The sequence below is a fragment of the Python bivittatus genome, unplaced genomic scaffold (genome assembly GCF_059951505.1).
Source record: "Python bivittatus isolate LINGU-HERP-01145 unplaced genomic scaffold, Pbiv_v1 ctg000480_np1212, whole genome shotgun sequence".
NCBI classification, from domain to species: domain Eukaryota; kingdom Metazoa; phylum Chordata; class Lepidosauria; order Squamata; family Pythonidae; genus Python; species Python bivittatus.
This window is the reverse complement of record NW_028277075.1, coordinates 21824651-21841797: the sequence shown is the minus strand read 5'-3', so window position 1 is coordinate 21841797 and position 17147 is coordinate 21824651. Positions and strand designations below refer to the sequence as shown.

Genomic DNA, 17147 nt, shown 5'->3' with positions numbered 1-17147 from the left:
CACAGATTCTGCAGGCCGGGAATGAACCTTGCCCCTTCATAAAGTAACACTCAGTGAAAAGCTGAATGAAGGCTAACAATTATTCTGAACATCTAAAATTTAAGACATATGTATATGTGTGTGTAGTGTTCCTTGTATTAAACAAGCAAAGGCTACATTACTATTCTTGAGCCTAAATGAATAACTTGACACATAGTAGTTGGCCTTCAACACACAATAACAATGTTAATTGTCCAACACTAGAAGCAAAAATATGCTTAAGCAAGCTATTTTAAATTAGATACAGATGTGGATAATTCAGTAAATTGCTATGCTTTTTATACAAGGAGATTTGCAAACATGGTGGGCTTCAGGTGGTCACTCGGTGTCTTTCATCACATGCAACAATCTTAAGCAGCAGTCAGTTTTTATGCTAAGAAAGAAAATGGCAGGGAAGGGGAAGTCCTCCTAGACTTGAAATTAGCCATAATAGAAGCTGCTTGCAATTTGCCCTTGAAATGGCATACAAAGATTCTTATTCTTGAAGAGAAGCTGGTTTGAGCTGTGGTAGATGAAACTGATTTGGTTATTTCAAGTAACAAGTTTGCTGGGAGACAGGATTCTTTCCTGTGTTTTTATTGCAATGGTAGCTGCTCGTGCTATCTGCAAGCAGATTATGCAAACATCACTGGAAGAATTTGTGCATCATCTAACAGAATGGGTCTACAGCATTTTGCGTGTTTCTACTTTACACAAGCATTTCAAGCAAAAAAATGTCTTTGGATTTAGTTTCTTCTTTCCTCACATAACATCCAAAGAAAAATATGAAACATTTGGCTGGGGAATTCTGGGAATTGGAGTCTTAAAGTTGCTGAGGTTGAGAAACACTGACCTATATGAATAGGCAATGCATGGCAACTCAGTGCCAGAAATACTGCAGGTGCACATAGTTACAGTGACAGGAGTTGGAACTGATAGAACACAGAATGGACTACAGCACCGTTTTTGGGATAGTTGATGTAAACTGGACAACATCTATATAGACAACTCTTCTGTTCATGTGGGTATGGTGTATCCATTCCCCTAGATATAGCCATCACTTCCCTCTTTTTACCCTATGAATGCCATTCATAGTTATTTTCTCGAGGAAAACTCTAAGACACCATGCTCAAACAAGTGATTTTTCCCCCCTGACGTGTAAACATCCATCTCTCCATATATCACCAGTAACAGTTTATTCCAGTGTTTCTCAAACTTGGAACTTTAAAGATGTGTGGTTTTCAGAACTCCCAGAATTCCCAAGCCAGCCTGACTGGGGAATTCTGAGAGTTGAAGTCCACACATCTTAAAGTTGCTGAGGTTGAGAAACACTACCCTCTTCTAATGTTGGCAGGAGAAAGAGAAGGTAAGAGATAGCTTGCTCTTGTCTGATTGGTCACTAACAGAGAGATTTTGAAATCAGGATGAAATGAGGCTGAGTCCCAGGGGCCATAGTTTAACTAATCTAGGATTATATATTCTCTCTCTTTCCATCCATCTATCTGACTTATGGACACATAAAGCTAGATAAATCTTGAAAAATTTGTGTAACAGTCTGAGTTAGGTAATCCTTTGCTTTCATCCTGTAGAACTCTATATGTTCAAGGTGAATCATTTTCTCTTAAAGGGATAGGCTACTCTTGATATTAAGCTTTTTAATAACCACCCTATGCTATTAGACTGTGAAGCTTCAGAAAATAAATCAAAGCAAAAATAAATACAACAAACAAAGTAAGAACTGGCTGGGGAATTTGGGAGTTGAAGTGCACACACCTTAACATTGCCAAGTTTGAAAAACACTGGTTTAAATGAATTTTCTAAAACCCTAATCGCTCTGCTTTGAAAGAGGTTTGAAGGAATTAGTTCAAAAACCTTGTTCTTTGGGAGCAGCAGACCCTTAAAAAGAGATCCCAGGAAACACACAGCCGTGTATATGAAGCTTCTTTTTGAGTTCTTGAAATAGCTGCTTTCTCCAGGTTTGTGTGTTTGCTTTGGATGTTGCTTCTGGCTGTTTCTGCATGTACATACATAGATATAGTTGGGGGAAAAATTGATGTGGCTCGTGCTTTGATGGCTAGTTGAATAGCTGCCTTTTTTATGGCTGGTATTCACACTTTATTTTTAAAAAGTGTAGACTTTTTGGAGGGGAAAGGCAGGATATAAGTTCTTGAATAAATAAAATTAATAAGGTATCAGCACAGTTAAGAATATGATTCAGGGCATAGATTGTGATTGATAGATAGATATGAACCTACTGTTATTTCATACAGTAACAATCCACAAGTCTGCCATTACTTGATTATACCTTGGATTTGTGTATCCTGTGTTAATTACACTTCTCTTAATTAATTGGTTTTCTTTGTGGGGAGAATCTAGGTATTCTGCAACTATGGTTTGGAGGGAAAGACTAAAATAGAGTTGGTGGGGTAAAATATGCAGTTAGTTACAAAATTAACTTATTTCTGTTATACTTACTTTATTCCCAATAGTTTATTTCCATGGTACCAAATCATGGTTTGATGTTATGTGTGAACTCAGCCTAAAACTATGTTTATACGTGTGTATTTCCAAATGTAATTACACACTTACCCACATACTGAAAACTATTCAAAGCAAGCATTAAGTTTGCAATCATAAATAGCTATGAAATGAAACTTAACTATTTCTGTATCTACTGAACAACATAATCTGAACAAACGGATAATACTTTTTAAAAAACCTATTAACAAAGAATATTATAGTTGGTACCTTTTTATAAATATCCCAAATTCTGTTAATCATGAGGATACTTAATATGTTGGTGAGAGTATATTAGGGCAGCAGCTGGTTATTGATTTAAGGTCCGTTCTGCTGTGGCTAAAATCAGTCTTTTGGTATCAAATCACTTCATGCCTTAATTTCTATCCTTTCCTCCCTCGATCCTTTGAATGAAAAGGAGGCCATGGGTTAAGTAAGCAGCATTTTTTCATCCTCAGCCTTGACACAACACTGTGTGTTCTTGAGAAGGGGAAGATTATTCTTTTACTTTAAATAGCAAAGATACATTTTTAAAGATGGTTAATATTGTTAACATGTGAACAATTTTATTTAATGTGTGTTATTATGAAATATATCCTTTTATCTAAATAGTGATCTTGCATTGGCTAATGAGTGTGGGTGCCTATGTGTGTGTTTGATATTTGACTTACTATAAAGACACCTAGATTTAAAAATATGCTTCTCCCCAAAATAGCTTAGATAGGAATATTAACACTTTGGGCTGAAAACTGTAGCTCTTAATTTTTTATAGAAAATGGTTTGCTTGTTTTAACATATAAAATTCCACTCTTAATTATTTCCAGTTTTTTTCTACTTTGAGTGGCTGTAGTATCCTTTGTTAATATTATTACTGCTACCACCACCCTTTTTCTCAATTCTTTAGTGTAGGTTCACCTCTTTGCAAGCATGATGAGTGGCCCTAATTCTTCATTTGGACAGACTTCTCTCATGTGTGGCCAGATTTCACCCTAAACAAAGTGCATTCCTTATAATTCTTTTCTGGATCTGGACCAAATCTGGACCAGCTATACTTTTGTCATGAAAGTATAGTTCAGTTTAAGCTATATAAAATCACACTATATTCAAACTGTTCACACTATATGAAATTATGCCATAGTCAAACAATTTACACTATATGAAATTACCCTATAGGCAACAATTGACATAAATTTTGAAAATAATTCTTAATTTAGTATTTTACTTCATTGGTCTTTTTACTAAGCTGGGTTATAAATTATATCTAAGGTCTTAATGATTCTGCAAGAAAATAGATGGCAACTGACGCAGGACCAGTGAATTGGGAAAATTTAGTTTTTGCTTTAGACTGGATGCTTTTCCTTATTTGATTGTTTTTCTATCATCCATGATATGCAAGATGTAACTAGAATCCTGATAATATAATATAATATAATATAATATAATATAATATAATATAATATAATATAATATAATATAATTTATTTATATGTCACATTTATATAGCTCCCCATCTCACACAAAGCAACTCTGGGCAGCGTACAACAATTAAATAGAATAACAAGTGAATAAAAACAAATATTATAAAAAGATAAAATGTATATCTAATATTATATATAATATAATAATTACAACAAAGACAGGAAATACCAATATAATACATATGAAATATCTGGTAATTGAATAGTTAGTTATCATGGTGGGAGAGTATTCTGCAATTTGAATTCCGTAATAGAAATTGTTTCCTCTCATATTGTAAAAGGTACCAGTGATCTTAATGCATGAACAGATTAATGTAGGAAAAAAAACTCGTGCGGATATTTATGTTCTAAGCTTCTTAGGATACAGGAACCATTAAGGAGACAGTTCTGCTCTTTTCTGAATTAGCGTCTAACTGGCATTACACTTCTTGCTTCCATATTCCACAGTAACTGAAATGCTGAAGTAATTTGCTGGGCCAGCCCCACCGACAGCATTTTGTAACAGTCCAGTCAGAGTTTGTGGAGTATGAATTATAAACCAGAACTGCAGCAGGACTAAAAATCATTTTAAATCTCACTTGGAAATGCACATCTGACATAATTTAGCTAGTCAAGATTTTTGCAGCATCTGCACCACTAACCAGTGAGAACACAGTAATCCAGCTAAATGTAATTAATGCATATTACATTCCTAGCTGATTCAACCAAAATAGTTATTAAAGAAGCTTAGGTTTTGTTTCTGAATTCCAGGGATGAAATTTTCTTTTTACTCAAATAACTCTGTTCAACAAGACTTTCCAGTGTTGGGCAAATATTACAGTTTGGTCTCTCAGCGAGCCAGCATTATCTTAAATTGGCATTCTAACAGTAAGATTCTGCGAAGTGTGACTTGTATTCTTAAGCAAAAGTGCACACTTTATGATCATAAAGATTCATCATTACAGAACCATTATTTCCAGGTGTATACCCTTGTTTTTTAAATCTAAAAAGTGTTTATGGGTTTAATGAACAAATTAAAGAGATCAGGAAAAATAGAATTCAACCCACTCATTGCCGTATGCTAAAATAAGAAATCTTATCCTAAGATTATTATAAAAACATTTGAAAGTGTTCACTTTATGTTTGATCTTATGTATCCCTATAGAAAAATGCCTTGACCAATATGTATTCTACATATTTCAAGTTAATCTATAGTTCCACTTGCTTTCACAACCGCTTTGTTAGAACTCTGCAATATAATGCATGGAATATTTAACAAATCCACAAGCTCAAACAAATTCTGCTGCAATGTAAACCCTTTATGAGTATAGGTAGGACTAAGTTGTCCAGGAAAGAAATTCAACCAATATTAAAAATTAAGATTTTAATGCTAAAATAAGCTTTATGGGAAGTTTTATCTTTGTTACGTGGGAGATTCTGAGTTAATGTGATGCATCAAGAGACAAATCTGACTGACAATAGAGTCAAACCACAGGGTGTTCTGAGATATCATCACTGAATGCTTAATTCATGATAGTGTATTTCTGTATCACTTATCATCACATTTTGCTTCAGAATGGCTTGAAATAAAACCTGTAAAAGCATTTTGACTCTTAAGAATAATGATGTTACAGACACTAAGCAGCGGCTGAAAAACAGCAACAGTACATGTACTGTTTGGACAAGTAATTAGTTTCTTAAAGCATGTCTAAACATCAAAGTGTAATCATCTTCTTCATTACTGTAGGCACCTGGGATAGGGATATGGCCAGCCATTGGGAGAGAAGAATATTGGATTGTATAAGCCTTTATCCTGATCCTGCATGGCTTTTTCTGAATGTTACTGTGTTATTTTATTTCTTATTATAGGAATGGATGAGAATAAAATATTAAAAGACAATAAAATGACTTTAGGATATAGGTATCTCTGTATGGATAATATAAATGATATAGATGATGTAATCTCACAATATTTTATTATGTATCTTCATAAAAAGCTCTACAAATAGATCATTGGTGGCAGTCTGGACCTCTCTTTCAAACCACAGAATACTATCTATGTAAATTAAATATCATAATTTGGTAGGACAGAAAGAACTAGGCTTTATTTGGAGAGGTTATATTTATTCAATTCTCTGTGACAATGTGGTTTTCATAACAGGAAGGGCTATTCCAATGTGGAGCTTCAACACTTGACCAGCTTTCACTTATTCAGTATCCTCACAGGTAGTATGAGTGCCTAGGAATTTTTTGTCTGTAGTGTGGGCTATTTGGTACTGGAACACCATCAGGATGGTCATTAGAGATCAAGAACAATCCATGAGTTAAGAGCAAGAGAACCAGTGTGTAATAGTGTAGTGTACGTATTCAGTACAAACTAAGATATCAAGATGCAATCCCTGGCATTTCATACTTCTGCCTTGACTGTAGATGCAAGTATGTAAGCCATAGGAATTGCATCTTGATGCCATTATAGATTGGAGTTAGAACTGCATCATAGAGACCCTGATGAAGGTCATACCCCTTCCACAGGGAAGAACTGTGGTTCAGTAATAGAGCACATGCTTTGCAATTAAAAATCTCAAGTTCAATTCATGGTATCTCCAAGTTGGGCTGGAGACGCTCTGGAGAACTGCTCCCAATCAGTGTTGACATGATTAAGGAGATGGATCAATGGTATAACTTAATAAAAGACTTTTTTTTTTTTAGGAAAGCTCTCACTGGCCCTGAATGGAGGTTATCTCCTATTCCAGCTCTAAAAATTGTAGATAATAATTTCTCCAAATCTGTCAGAGAAGAGAATTGGTGTAGATTCTGGGTGTTTGCTTGCTTTATAAGGTAGAGTTGTTTAGGAAAACAACTTTCATGTGGTGAATATATGCCATTTTTTAAAGCTCTAATAAGATTTGCTTATATTTTGTTTTAGACTTCGAATGGCTGAGCAATCAGTGAGCAAGTTAACTGCAGAAAAGAAAGTGGAAACTAGGAAAATCAATCCAACTGCCAGTCTGGTATGCTATGTTCTTATTGTGATTCTGGTTTCTGGTTCTCTTTTAAATATAGCTGGAAGTTTATTCAATTCTCATATAGTTAACCTATTGAAAAGCAAGTATATATTTTCAGTTCTGCACATGAAAAATTAATCTGAATGATAATTGATTCACTTTTGTCATTGCTTTCATTGGTATCCTTTTCTGCTGCATTCTGTATGCTAAATAGTCCCAGGCATTGTTTTTACCTCTCGATTCCTTCCATTTCTGAAATATGAAATATGACACTGTAGATAGAAAAGATAGTTAATAGCACATTCCTGTAAGGCTTTCTCTAGATTTGTCACTTTAATTATTTATGAACAAGTTCTGGGTTGCTGGATTTTGTCCAGTATTGGCTGCTGTCTTTTATGTAGACAGATGGAAAATTCTTCTGCCGTATTTGGATGCTAAATACAAGTACTAGCTAGCTAAATGAAAGTGGGTCCAATTTAGTAACAATACATCTAAAAGCTTTGTTAAACATAAAGATATGGCTATTTATGCTGGGTACAGTCTGATGTCAAGCATGTGTGTGAAATCAAAGGAGAGTTTGCTATTAATTAATTTGATGCAAATTATTGGAAAAAGGTGTATGATAATGTATGGCTATCTGGGCTACAGTTACATTATCATGCATTTCTCCACATGAGCATGGTGAAATACTCATTTTTGAAGGAAAGGGAATGGAAAATCCCTACAGGTAGCTGGCTTCAGATCATTCCACTACTTTTTTTTTCCCCCTTTACTTGTACAGCTTCTAAAATTCTGTGTTTCTTTTCATATGTGTAATTTTTACAGAAATACACCATTGGCTCATCTTAATGTATAGGCTTTTCAACATATGCTTGCCTGAAAACGTACCCTTCCTGTCTTAGTTTGGCACTTCAGGAATTAATTTTCTGGAGAAAATGGAGAGAGAAAAAAAAAGCTTATGTCTACTCTGGTTTCAAATTGCTCCATTCTTCAGGCCTAAACCACATATACTCTGCAGTTTGAAAACAGATGGAAAATTAAAGCAAAGAATGATAATAAACTCCTTTTCTGTTAAACAACAGAAAGAAAGACTACGTCAGAAAGAAGCTGGTGTGACTCCCAACTGAAAGAAGACCCCCAGAAACAATGACAATATGATTGAATATCTTAATGATGCAACACTTTGCCCCTTCCCTTTGGGAGCACCTTATTTTACATGAAGTTTTGCTTTGCTCTTTTCCTCGGACAATCCACCAAAGACTTCTCAATCCCTTGGTTTATACAAGCAAGGGAACGCTAAGAAGTTTGTTTACATGGGAATTAGGAAGGGTTCCTGAGAAACTGTTCCTTATGTGGTTGAAATTGAATGATTTTCTTAAAAGTGAAGAACTACTCTATGCAAAGTATGCTAGTATGGAAGAGAGCATATCTGTATTTTAGGCAGGGCAGTAAATAGCTTTATATCATCTGCAACAGATGTTTGGGATGGCTAATATAAGTCTATTGAAGATTTGCTGAATTGGTGTCCGCTTAAAATTATTTTGATGGCATTCATAGGATTAAGTTTACCTTCTATATTTTATTATGATTATTTTTATAAGAACCTCAATCTATGCGTAGGAATAGAAATACTGTTTTTGCACATATGGAGAGAGAACTAATATCAAAATATATGCTGCACTTGTTGCATCAAATAATGTTTTGAGATTTGTTGCTATTTTTGCTTTAATAGTAAAATGAAGGCTTGCATGTCTAGATGAGGTCCAGATAGCAGTCTTCAACATTACATTATTTACAATCATCTAATTGGATGACCATATCCAAACTGTCTCCATTATTTATAATTAATCTAAGACAAAGCCTATATTCTTTAACAGTTAACATTTTGATAGAACTAATGTTTAGAATATTTCTACATAATTCTGTGTGTATGTACTTATGTGTCCGGAACACAGTATGCACACTTATATACAAACACATTTTCTACTTACATTACTCATATACATTTTACTGCCTAGACTGAGAAGAAAGACAGCATTCATCTCCCATTTTTCATGTTGTAACAACTTGTATGAAATAATATGAAATGAAGGGCCATTTAGAATTAAAATTAAATGTTAAATGAATAAATAATAAAATTAAAGTGAATCTTTGCAATGAAATAATAATACACCCTCTCCTCATTTAGTGACTGAAATTCATTCCTTATATCAGAAGCTAAATGGTCACTAAGTGAATCACATGACAGAGAGAGAGAGGTGCTGTGAAGATCTCTGTGCAGCAATGCCAGCGTTACTCTCACTCCGGTGTGCATTGTTATCAGGTGCAGAAATTTGAGCGTAAGTGCATGTATTGGTCAGAAAATGATGTTTTTAATTTATTATTACTGTCTTATTTGCAAACAGTTGCTAAACAAGGTAGCCGCTAAACAAGGAGTAGCTGTAATAATAATCAGGTAAAAATTGCTGAATACTAAAAAGTAATTAAGCATAGGCCAAAGTTGTTTGACTCAACAATTGAAAATGTGGACCCAAAAGATGATAATCAGAGTTCTGTGTTCTAGAGGTTGCATCAAATATATTTCCCCTTCTTGCCTGAAAGAAAGAAGTGCCACTGAATCTGAGATGGCATGCTTTTCCAGCCCTTTTACTATAGGTAGCTCTGGAAAGGCTGTTGGTATGTCATCCTCATAGCATCTGCCTGTTCTCCTTTTTCAGGGATACTGTGCATGATCAGAAGCATAAAGAAACATTGTTTGATCCTCAGAATGTCCCATCTTTTAGAGTTAGCAGGAAAATGCATTAGTCTTGAACTGTGTTCAGGAACATTGATCAATTTAATGAAACCTCAGAGGGTATGATGAATAAAAAAGAAATATCATGACAAATAAAGACCTGGCAAGTAAATGCATGGTTATTCAATATATCTTGTTAAAAGTAATTAACTTACTGTAAGGAAAAAAATATTTCAAATATGTAATAAGTAACTTCCTGTTTATCTTTGCACAATTAAAGGAAAGGGCTCTAAAGTATATATATTATGATTGCCATTGAAACATGAAATTTGTAGAATAGATAGTTAAGCAGTTCTTATTGTAGACATTAGTAGTGATCAGTGGAATTTTATTTTCCTCTTAGAACAGAAACATGACTTTTTTTCTGTCATGAAGACAAATACAATAAATTGAGTAAATTAAGGTGGATTGCATAAAATGTAGTTAAGATTTTTAGTTTTGTGAAAGTTTACTAAGCTATCAAGTAGTTATGTGCATAATATAATAAATTTCCCACTTTGTAAATTGTTTTATTTGCCATGTACAATGCCAGATCTTTTGCTTGTAAGTTTGGACAATGTGCATAAGTTAACAAAATGCTTCTGAGTGTCAGTTGCAAATTTTCGACACACAATCCTAAAATTCCAAAATTAGAAGTGGATGATGAGGTTACCTCTTTGCTTTGTTATAGGAGCTTTAAAAATTCAAGTAAGAAAAAGCAAAAAACATGCTAATTTATGCTAAGAAAGAGAGAGAGAGACTTAGTGGTTAATTCAGTTTTATTCAGTTAACTCAGTGCTGTTACTCTTTGCTGTGCAAATATATGGCAGCTGGCCATTTTCAGTTAAAATTAACATACAGTAACAACAAGAACACCAAATTATATGTGTATATATTTTCAAATAAATGACATCCCACATAATGTTATTTTGCAATATTTTAGAATGAATCCATTTATTTTGCAAACTGGAAGGCGTGTTATCATCTGCATTATATAAATGTCTATACAGAAGAGCAAACGAAAGATGGTCATTCATGCAAAAGAGATGATGTCATGCACATCACTTTCCCATGTTTAGCTCAGACTGTTGGAATAGGAATAATAGGAATAGAGACCTATTTTGTAGAGAAGGAATGCCCTCCTCCAGAAGAATCTGTGTCTTCTACCCAGTCAAGAGGATATTTGGATCATACCGCCAGTGGAATCCAATATATATGCATGCTATTTGGGTCTTTATTATTCTACTAATGTATAGGTGAACTCTGTTGTCCTGGTTGGCTTGGCCTACCACAAATACTTTAGAAAACCTCAATTTATAGTTGGATGGATGATATTGCAGTACTGGATATTTACAGACTTTGAAAATGGTATATCTGAAGCTGTCTGAAGTACAAATCAGTGGCTCAGCAAATATAGAAGTATAAATATACTGGAAATTGGGGATGACAGAAAAAACAAAAACCAATAATAAAATATAGCTTTGATTTGTTTATTTTAAACCTTACTGAGTAAATATTTTGAAATTCAAAATACTAAAAACAGTTGAAAGGCATTGTGGAAATAATGTGTTTAGGAATGTATTTATTCTTTTCTTTTTTTTTCATAATGGTTTGGATTCTGGATTTAATTTTCTTCCTGCCAAGGCTGTCCCCACTGGAAATTAGATTGTCGTTCCCATTCTACCTGACACCCTACTGTTCCAAATAATCCCTGCCCATTACTGACAACTTTTATCTCTTCAAATTGTTTTATTATGTTTTATTTTGTTAAATTTATAAACCACCCAACTTCACTACAACTCTGGGTGGCATACCCCAGAGAAAAACAAAGAAAAACAACACCCATTTCATGAATCAGACAACCCAGAAGGGGCCTGCCACCCACTCTAGCCCAAGGCCTAGGGAGAGAGCCAGATTTTAAGGGTTCATCCAAATAAAGTCAGGGTGAGGGCTGTATGAATCTCTGGAGGGATGTCATTCCAGACAGTATGCACTATAACAGAGAAGCTCCAGTTCCTGGGCCTGTCAGGTGGCATTGTTTAATCAATGGGAACCAGAGAATGACAACTTTGCTGATTCATATAGAACTGGCAGCAAGTACCTCGAGCCTATGCCATGAAGGGCTTTATAGGCAATAACCAGTAGTTTGAATACCATTTCCATTGGTAACCTGTGCACTCCTGGAGCAGAGGTGTTACATGGATATAGCAAGACATGCCCATAACTGCCAGTCCCACTGTGTTCTGGACAAACTGCAACTTCCAAGTACCTACAAAGGCATAGCCATGTAGAATGTGTTGCAGTAGACCACAAGCAAGGTGACTAGAGCATGAGTGGCTATCTTAAGGGCCTCCTAGTCCAGATATGGATACAATTGGTATACTTGAATCTATACTGAATCTTAGCGTACTAGTATACCAAATCTTGCAGCTGCCACCTATCCTTTGACCCCCAAACTGCACATCAGTCCTGAAGGAGGCAGTACAATCCCTTTTAGGACTCAAGGTGGAGCATCTCCAGATCCTGGTGGTAGAAATGCCTTCAGCCACTTAGTCTTGTCAGGGTTGGGCCTGAGTGTTCCTCCCCATCCAGACTCCCACGCCTCCAGGCATTTACTAGACGTAGATTCAATTAAGCCTTAGGCAATTTGTATTCCAATTAATGGGCACAATCAATTAATACATAGGCTTGCACCTAGGGCCAGAAACTCAAGGGTGATTGAGTTCTGACCTCTCCAAAGCCGCATGCCACAAAAATAAAAGTGCATATACACATCTCCATAAGGCCGTGGTGCAATCCCAGGAACTCCCCACCCAAACACACACATACCTTTGCCACCAATGATGGGGATATAATTTCTCACTAAATTGTGATGGCAAATTGCTTGAATGCACTTTATTGACTAAACTTTTCAAAGTTTAGCCATTCCAAATGAAAGGTCTCCATATCTGCAGGAGAGGCATGTTACAGATCCCGTCTACCAAAGAGTGTCATTTGGCAGGACCCAGAAAGAGTGTCCTTCATGCCATGTCACATACCCTGTGGAACATCATCCCTCTGGCCCCGACCCTCTTGGCCTTTAGGAAGGCCCTGAAAACATGGTTCTGCTGCTGTGCCTGGACGTCTGGCAATGGTGGGGAACTCTTACAGTGGCTGTGTTGAGCTGATGTAAGATGAATTCTGCTGATCATGGTTTTTTGTTTTAAAGTGATTATGGATGGTCTTTATATCATTGTAATTTGTTTTTATTGGATTGTGTTTACCTGTTGTGAGCCACCCAGAGTTGCTTAGATGAGATGCGTGGCCATGCAAATCAAATAATAAATTAAAATAGAAATATTTCCTTTGAAACTGCCACATTTGACACAGTGTGAGGGTGTTGGAAACATTGTTAGAATTCTCCAGTTCCTATCTGGTCTATACAACTTTATAAGATTCAGTTTCTCTGGTATACTTCTCTTGTGAAAATGTGGCATTATTTCTTTCCTGGTGCTCATGAACCATTGTGTTTGTTTGCTTACTTGTTTGTTGTCTTTTAAATATTTAAGACATATTTTGACTTAAATCACTCTTAGCAATGAAGCATAATCTGCAGATCACTTTAAGATTGATAGGGCTGATATAAAGAGGCGCAATCCTTTACTTGTTTCCTGAGCTATTGGCTCTTTGTATCTTCTTAATGAAGAAAGTTCTCTTTCTTTTTTGCTACCAACTATGACTGGTGCAGAGGCTGGAAGAGACTGCCTCTTTCTGCCCCCACCAAATTAATGCAAATCTATTTCCATAGCATATCCATGCTGTACAAAAGGTTATAAAAAAGTACCTACTGGCAGCCCCAAAATTCCTCAAGGTCATACCATTGAAAATTGGATTTTCTACTAGTTTTCAATAAAAAATTAAATAGCCTAGGCTTATTAAGATCCAATACACCAAAATAAGCAAAAACAAACAAAAAAAAACCACATAAGGAGTAAACTGCCAAAATGCCAAGTCCTTCTGGTGATATGATTATATCTCAGTCCCACCTTTGCAGCTCTTGAATGACATGGGTCTCCTCAATTTTGTAGATTTTCTCTTCAAGAGTTAAGGTATTCTTTTTTCTCTTCCCCAGACTCAAAAACTGGGCCAAAGTTTATAGTCCTGTCTGATCTAGTGATTTCCCCAGCCACATGAATTATGGCCTCAAAGCCTATTTTATTACCCCACCCTCCTCCAAAAAAGCAGATCCAGCTACAAAATTGATGCTCAGTCCTGGTCTGGTCCTCTTGCACATGTATTAGGAGACAGCACATTTTCTTCCAAATGTTGATGCTTTTTTATATATATATATATATATATATATATATAAACCTTTTTTTTAATCTTCTCCATGTGGAGTGACCAACTGGGAATTCCAAATACATTGCTTTCCATTTTCAGAAGCCCTTTGCAATGTGCTGTGGATCTGGGGAAGACAATACTTGTGACTCCTAATTTTATTGAAACTGAGTCTCAGAGCATTCTATAGCATGTCAGTTCAGCAGTAGTCCCAGTAATTCTAAAGTACCTTGCACTCAGGTAAAATATATATATCGTATTATAGCCAATTATAGTCTTTTTGCAATGCAAATCTGAATGAATGTGGGAGCTATCAATGGGAAATTGTACATTTCTGGGTCAAAGTTGCATGGAACATATATTGGTTTGCTGTTTACAGAACCCCTTTTGCAGTATTATTATAATAGCAACCTCTTGCTTGGCTAATCCTGATAGCTCTGTTGTGTCTTAGCTTAGCTTAGATCCTGATAGCTCTGTTGTGCCTTTTGTCCTAAGCCTATTTACAGTTCAGGTCCTTAGAGCCCATTTCTGGGTTGTTTATTTAAAGTTTCCTGACTTAAGCACTGGAAATATGAATGGGATATGTAAATAGTTGGTAGTTCCTTGACCTAGCCTGCACATCTATATTCTAATATTTAAGTATCTTGCTCAGGACAGGAGAAATTCCTTATATTCTATTTCTTGATGCAACATTGATAAGAATGATTATAAATGCCATCAAATCTTGGACTTAAAGGCATTCCAATAACACGTTAATGTAGGATATGTGGTTCTGTTCTGAAAAATGTAAGTTGTGGAGCTATCAAGCACTGATTTTATATATGGCAGTATGTAAATACTGTAGTTTCACATATCCACAGTTGATAGAGACCAGACCTTGGTATATATGTGAAGGTTTTGTTTGTATACACCGTTTTGATTTTGTTATTTTATCCATGTGCAAAATGCCAGATGGTCTTTATCCATTAATGGAGTATTTTTAATACTCTAGGTCATCCCTACAATGTACTTGTATTTGCTCATCCTTTGCACTCAGTCATGATCTTGCTCCACTGACAGCTCCATGTGTAGCTAAGACCAGCCCATAGCAGAATAAAAATACTCTTCCACCAAGACTATGAAATGACCATGTAATGTAAGACCGCAAGCAGTTGGTGGGTGGCAATGATGTCCAGTGGTGCCTGCCACCAAGATTATGAAAGAGCTACACAAAGTGGAGTTTAATTGTTAGATAAAAATAGCAGATTATAATCGTTTAAGTCATTGAGTTTCCATTCTTGATTTGCCAGATTTATTAATAATATGTACTATTTCTGTTGGATGCAGTTTGCATTTTCCTTCACAGATTTAATATGCATTTTTATTTAAGCTTTTCTATATCATCGTTCTCCAGGACTACAATTCTTTATTCCAAAACAGTTTGTACAGCAAAAGAAACTAATTCTGTGTTATTTTTTTCCAAGTAACTAGTGCACCTCTAGATTGTTTGCATGAGTTCATTCTAGCAGCTCTTTTTTCCATTTATTTCTTCAATTATCTATATTTCACCCTTTCACTAAAAAAAGTAGTCAAGATGATCAAAATAATATTTGATAAAAAAGTTTAAAACATAATTAAGACATCATTAAATTACATTAATGAAAGAGAGAACAGCCACCTAACCAGTTTATATGCCAAAGGTTATCTTAGTTCAGGGAAAATAATAGACTTGAGATACGTTCTATTTTTTTACTGACTGTGAAGACTCACCAAAGACACACAGTATTAAACTGTATTCCAATATTTTTTGTCATTATGCTTGAAAATTATGGCTATAACATGGTTTCTCCATAGTGTTCCATTTCATTTTTTGGCAAATTAAAAAAAAAATCCTAGCCATCCATGTTGATCCATAAAAACAACCCCCAAACCATCTAACTCTTCAGTAGGCAAAGTATTTCAAAAAGCACTACTATACAAACACAACATCTGAGAAGCTTGGTTTATGTGATACTCTCTATCTATTTTCAACATTATTTTATTTGAGCCACCTCAGTCCCAAAACAATGTGCTTGATCCAGGGAAATTGTGAGTGCAACAGAAGGTTGCACATTTTCCTTTCAACTATGCTTGTGGACTGGAAACAAATCATGCATGTGTTTATCTTGGATTAACTGGTGGATCTGTTAATGTATACCCCCATTTTGGTACCCTTGTAAAAACTGTTGTGTTGGATAACAATCGTCCATATTCCCTTTATGCATCTAAGCCTTTGTGCATTTGTAATACTTATTCATACTTCAGCTCTCCAAAGGTCTCCTGCTCCATCAAATGATTTTGTCCTTTCCAGTGCCTGGAACTGCCTCTTAGAATGCCATTGTTATATTATTTCTTCTGTTTCCTTCAAAACAATTGTCAGAAACAAGATTTTTATATTAAGCTTTGGTATTAACCTCTAATCTTTCTATGCTACTATAATTATAAATATTACTACAAGCAACTAAAATAGTTTTCTGTTTATCTGTTTCTCACTTGATCTCTGCTCTCTCTTGTGTTACTCTTGATTTTAAGCCCTGTAGACCAGAGATCTCATAATTTTAAAAAGGTTGCTCCATAAAAGGCAGCAAATATTTACATAAATAATATTTTGAAATTTCACAGAATCGTTTCCCATTCCCTACAGTTTTGATAAGAATGATGTATTTATGTGTGGAGTCTGGTCTAAAGTCATGTAAACATTTGGCTTTTGGAAACACAGGTATGACGAGTAAAGAAATAAATCTTCCTGTTTTGTTCTTGTGAAGGGATCTGCTCAAGCATTTGGTAATTTTTTCATCCTTCTGAATAGGCAAGGTTCTCATGACATATTTAGCCCTTTTTTTAAGCCTCATAAAGCAGGGTTTAATCTATTTCCAGAGCCAGTTTGGCATAGTGGTTAAGGCATCAGGCTAGAAACCCAGAGACTCTGAATTTGAGTCCCACCTTAGTCACAAAGCCAACTGGGTGACCTTGGGCCAGTCACTCTGTCTCAGCCCTAGGAAGGAAGCAATGGCAAATTACTTCCAAAAACCTTGGCAAGAA

General features: G+C 35.4%; 1 protein-coding gene across 2 annotated transcripts in view; it reads left to right on the top strand.

Moving 5' to 3' along the window:
• Positions 1-14098, top strand: part of FMN1 (formin 1) — a 134084-nt gene extending 119986 nt beyond the window's left edge. The window contains exons 15-16 of one of the 2 annotated variants that reach the window (XM_088145430.1): positions 6919-7003; positions 8080-14098. In XM_088145430.1, the coding sequence (XP_088001556.1) occupies positions 6919-7003; positions 8080-8124 (130 nt within the window). In that variant the 3' untranslated portion in view covers positions 8125-14098. The remainder of the gene's footprint in view (positions 1-6918; positions 7004-8079) is intronic. The other variant, XM_088145431.1, reaches the window with a different exon arrangement.
• The last annotated feature ends 3049 nt before the right edge of the window (positions 14099-17147 follow it).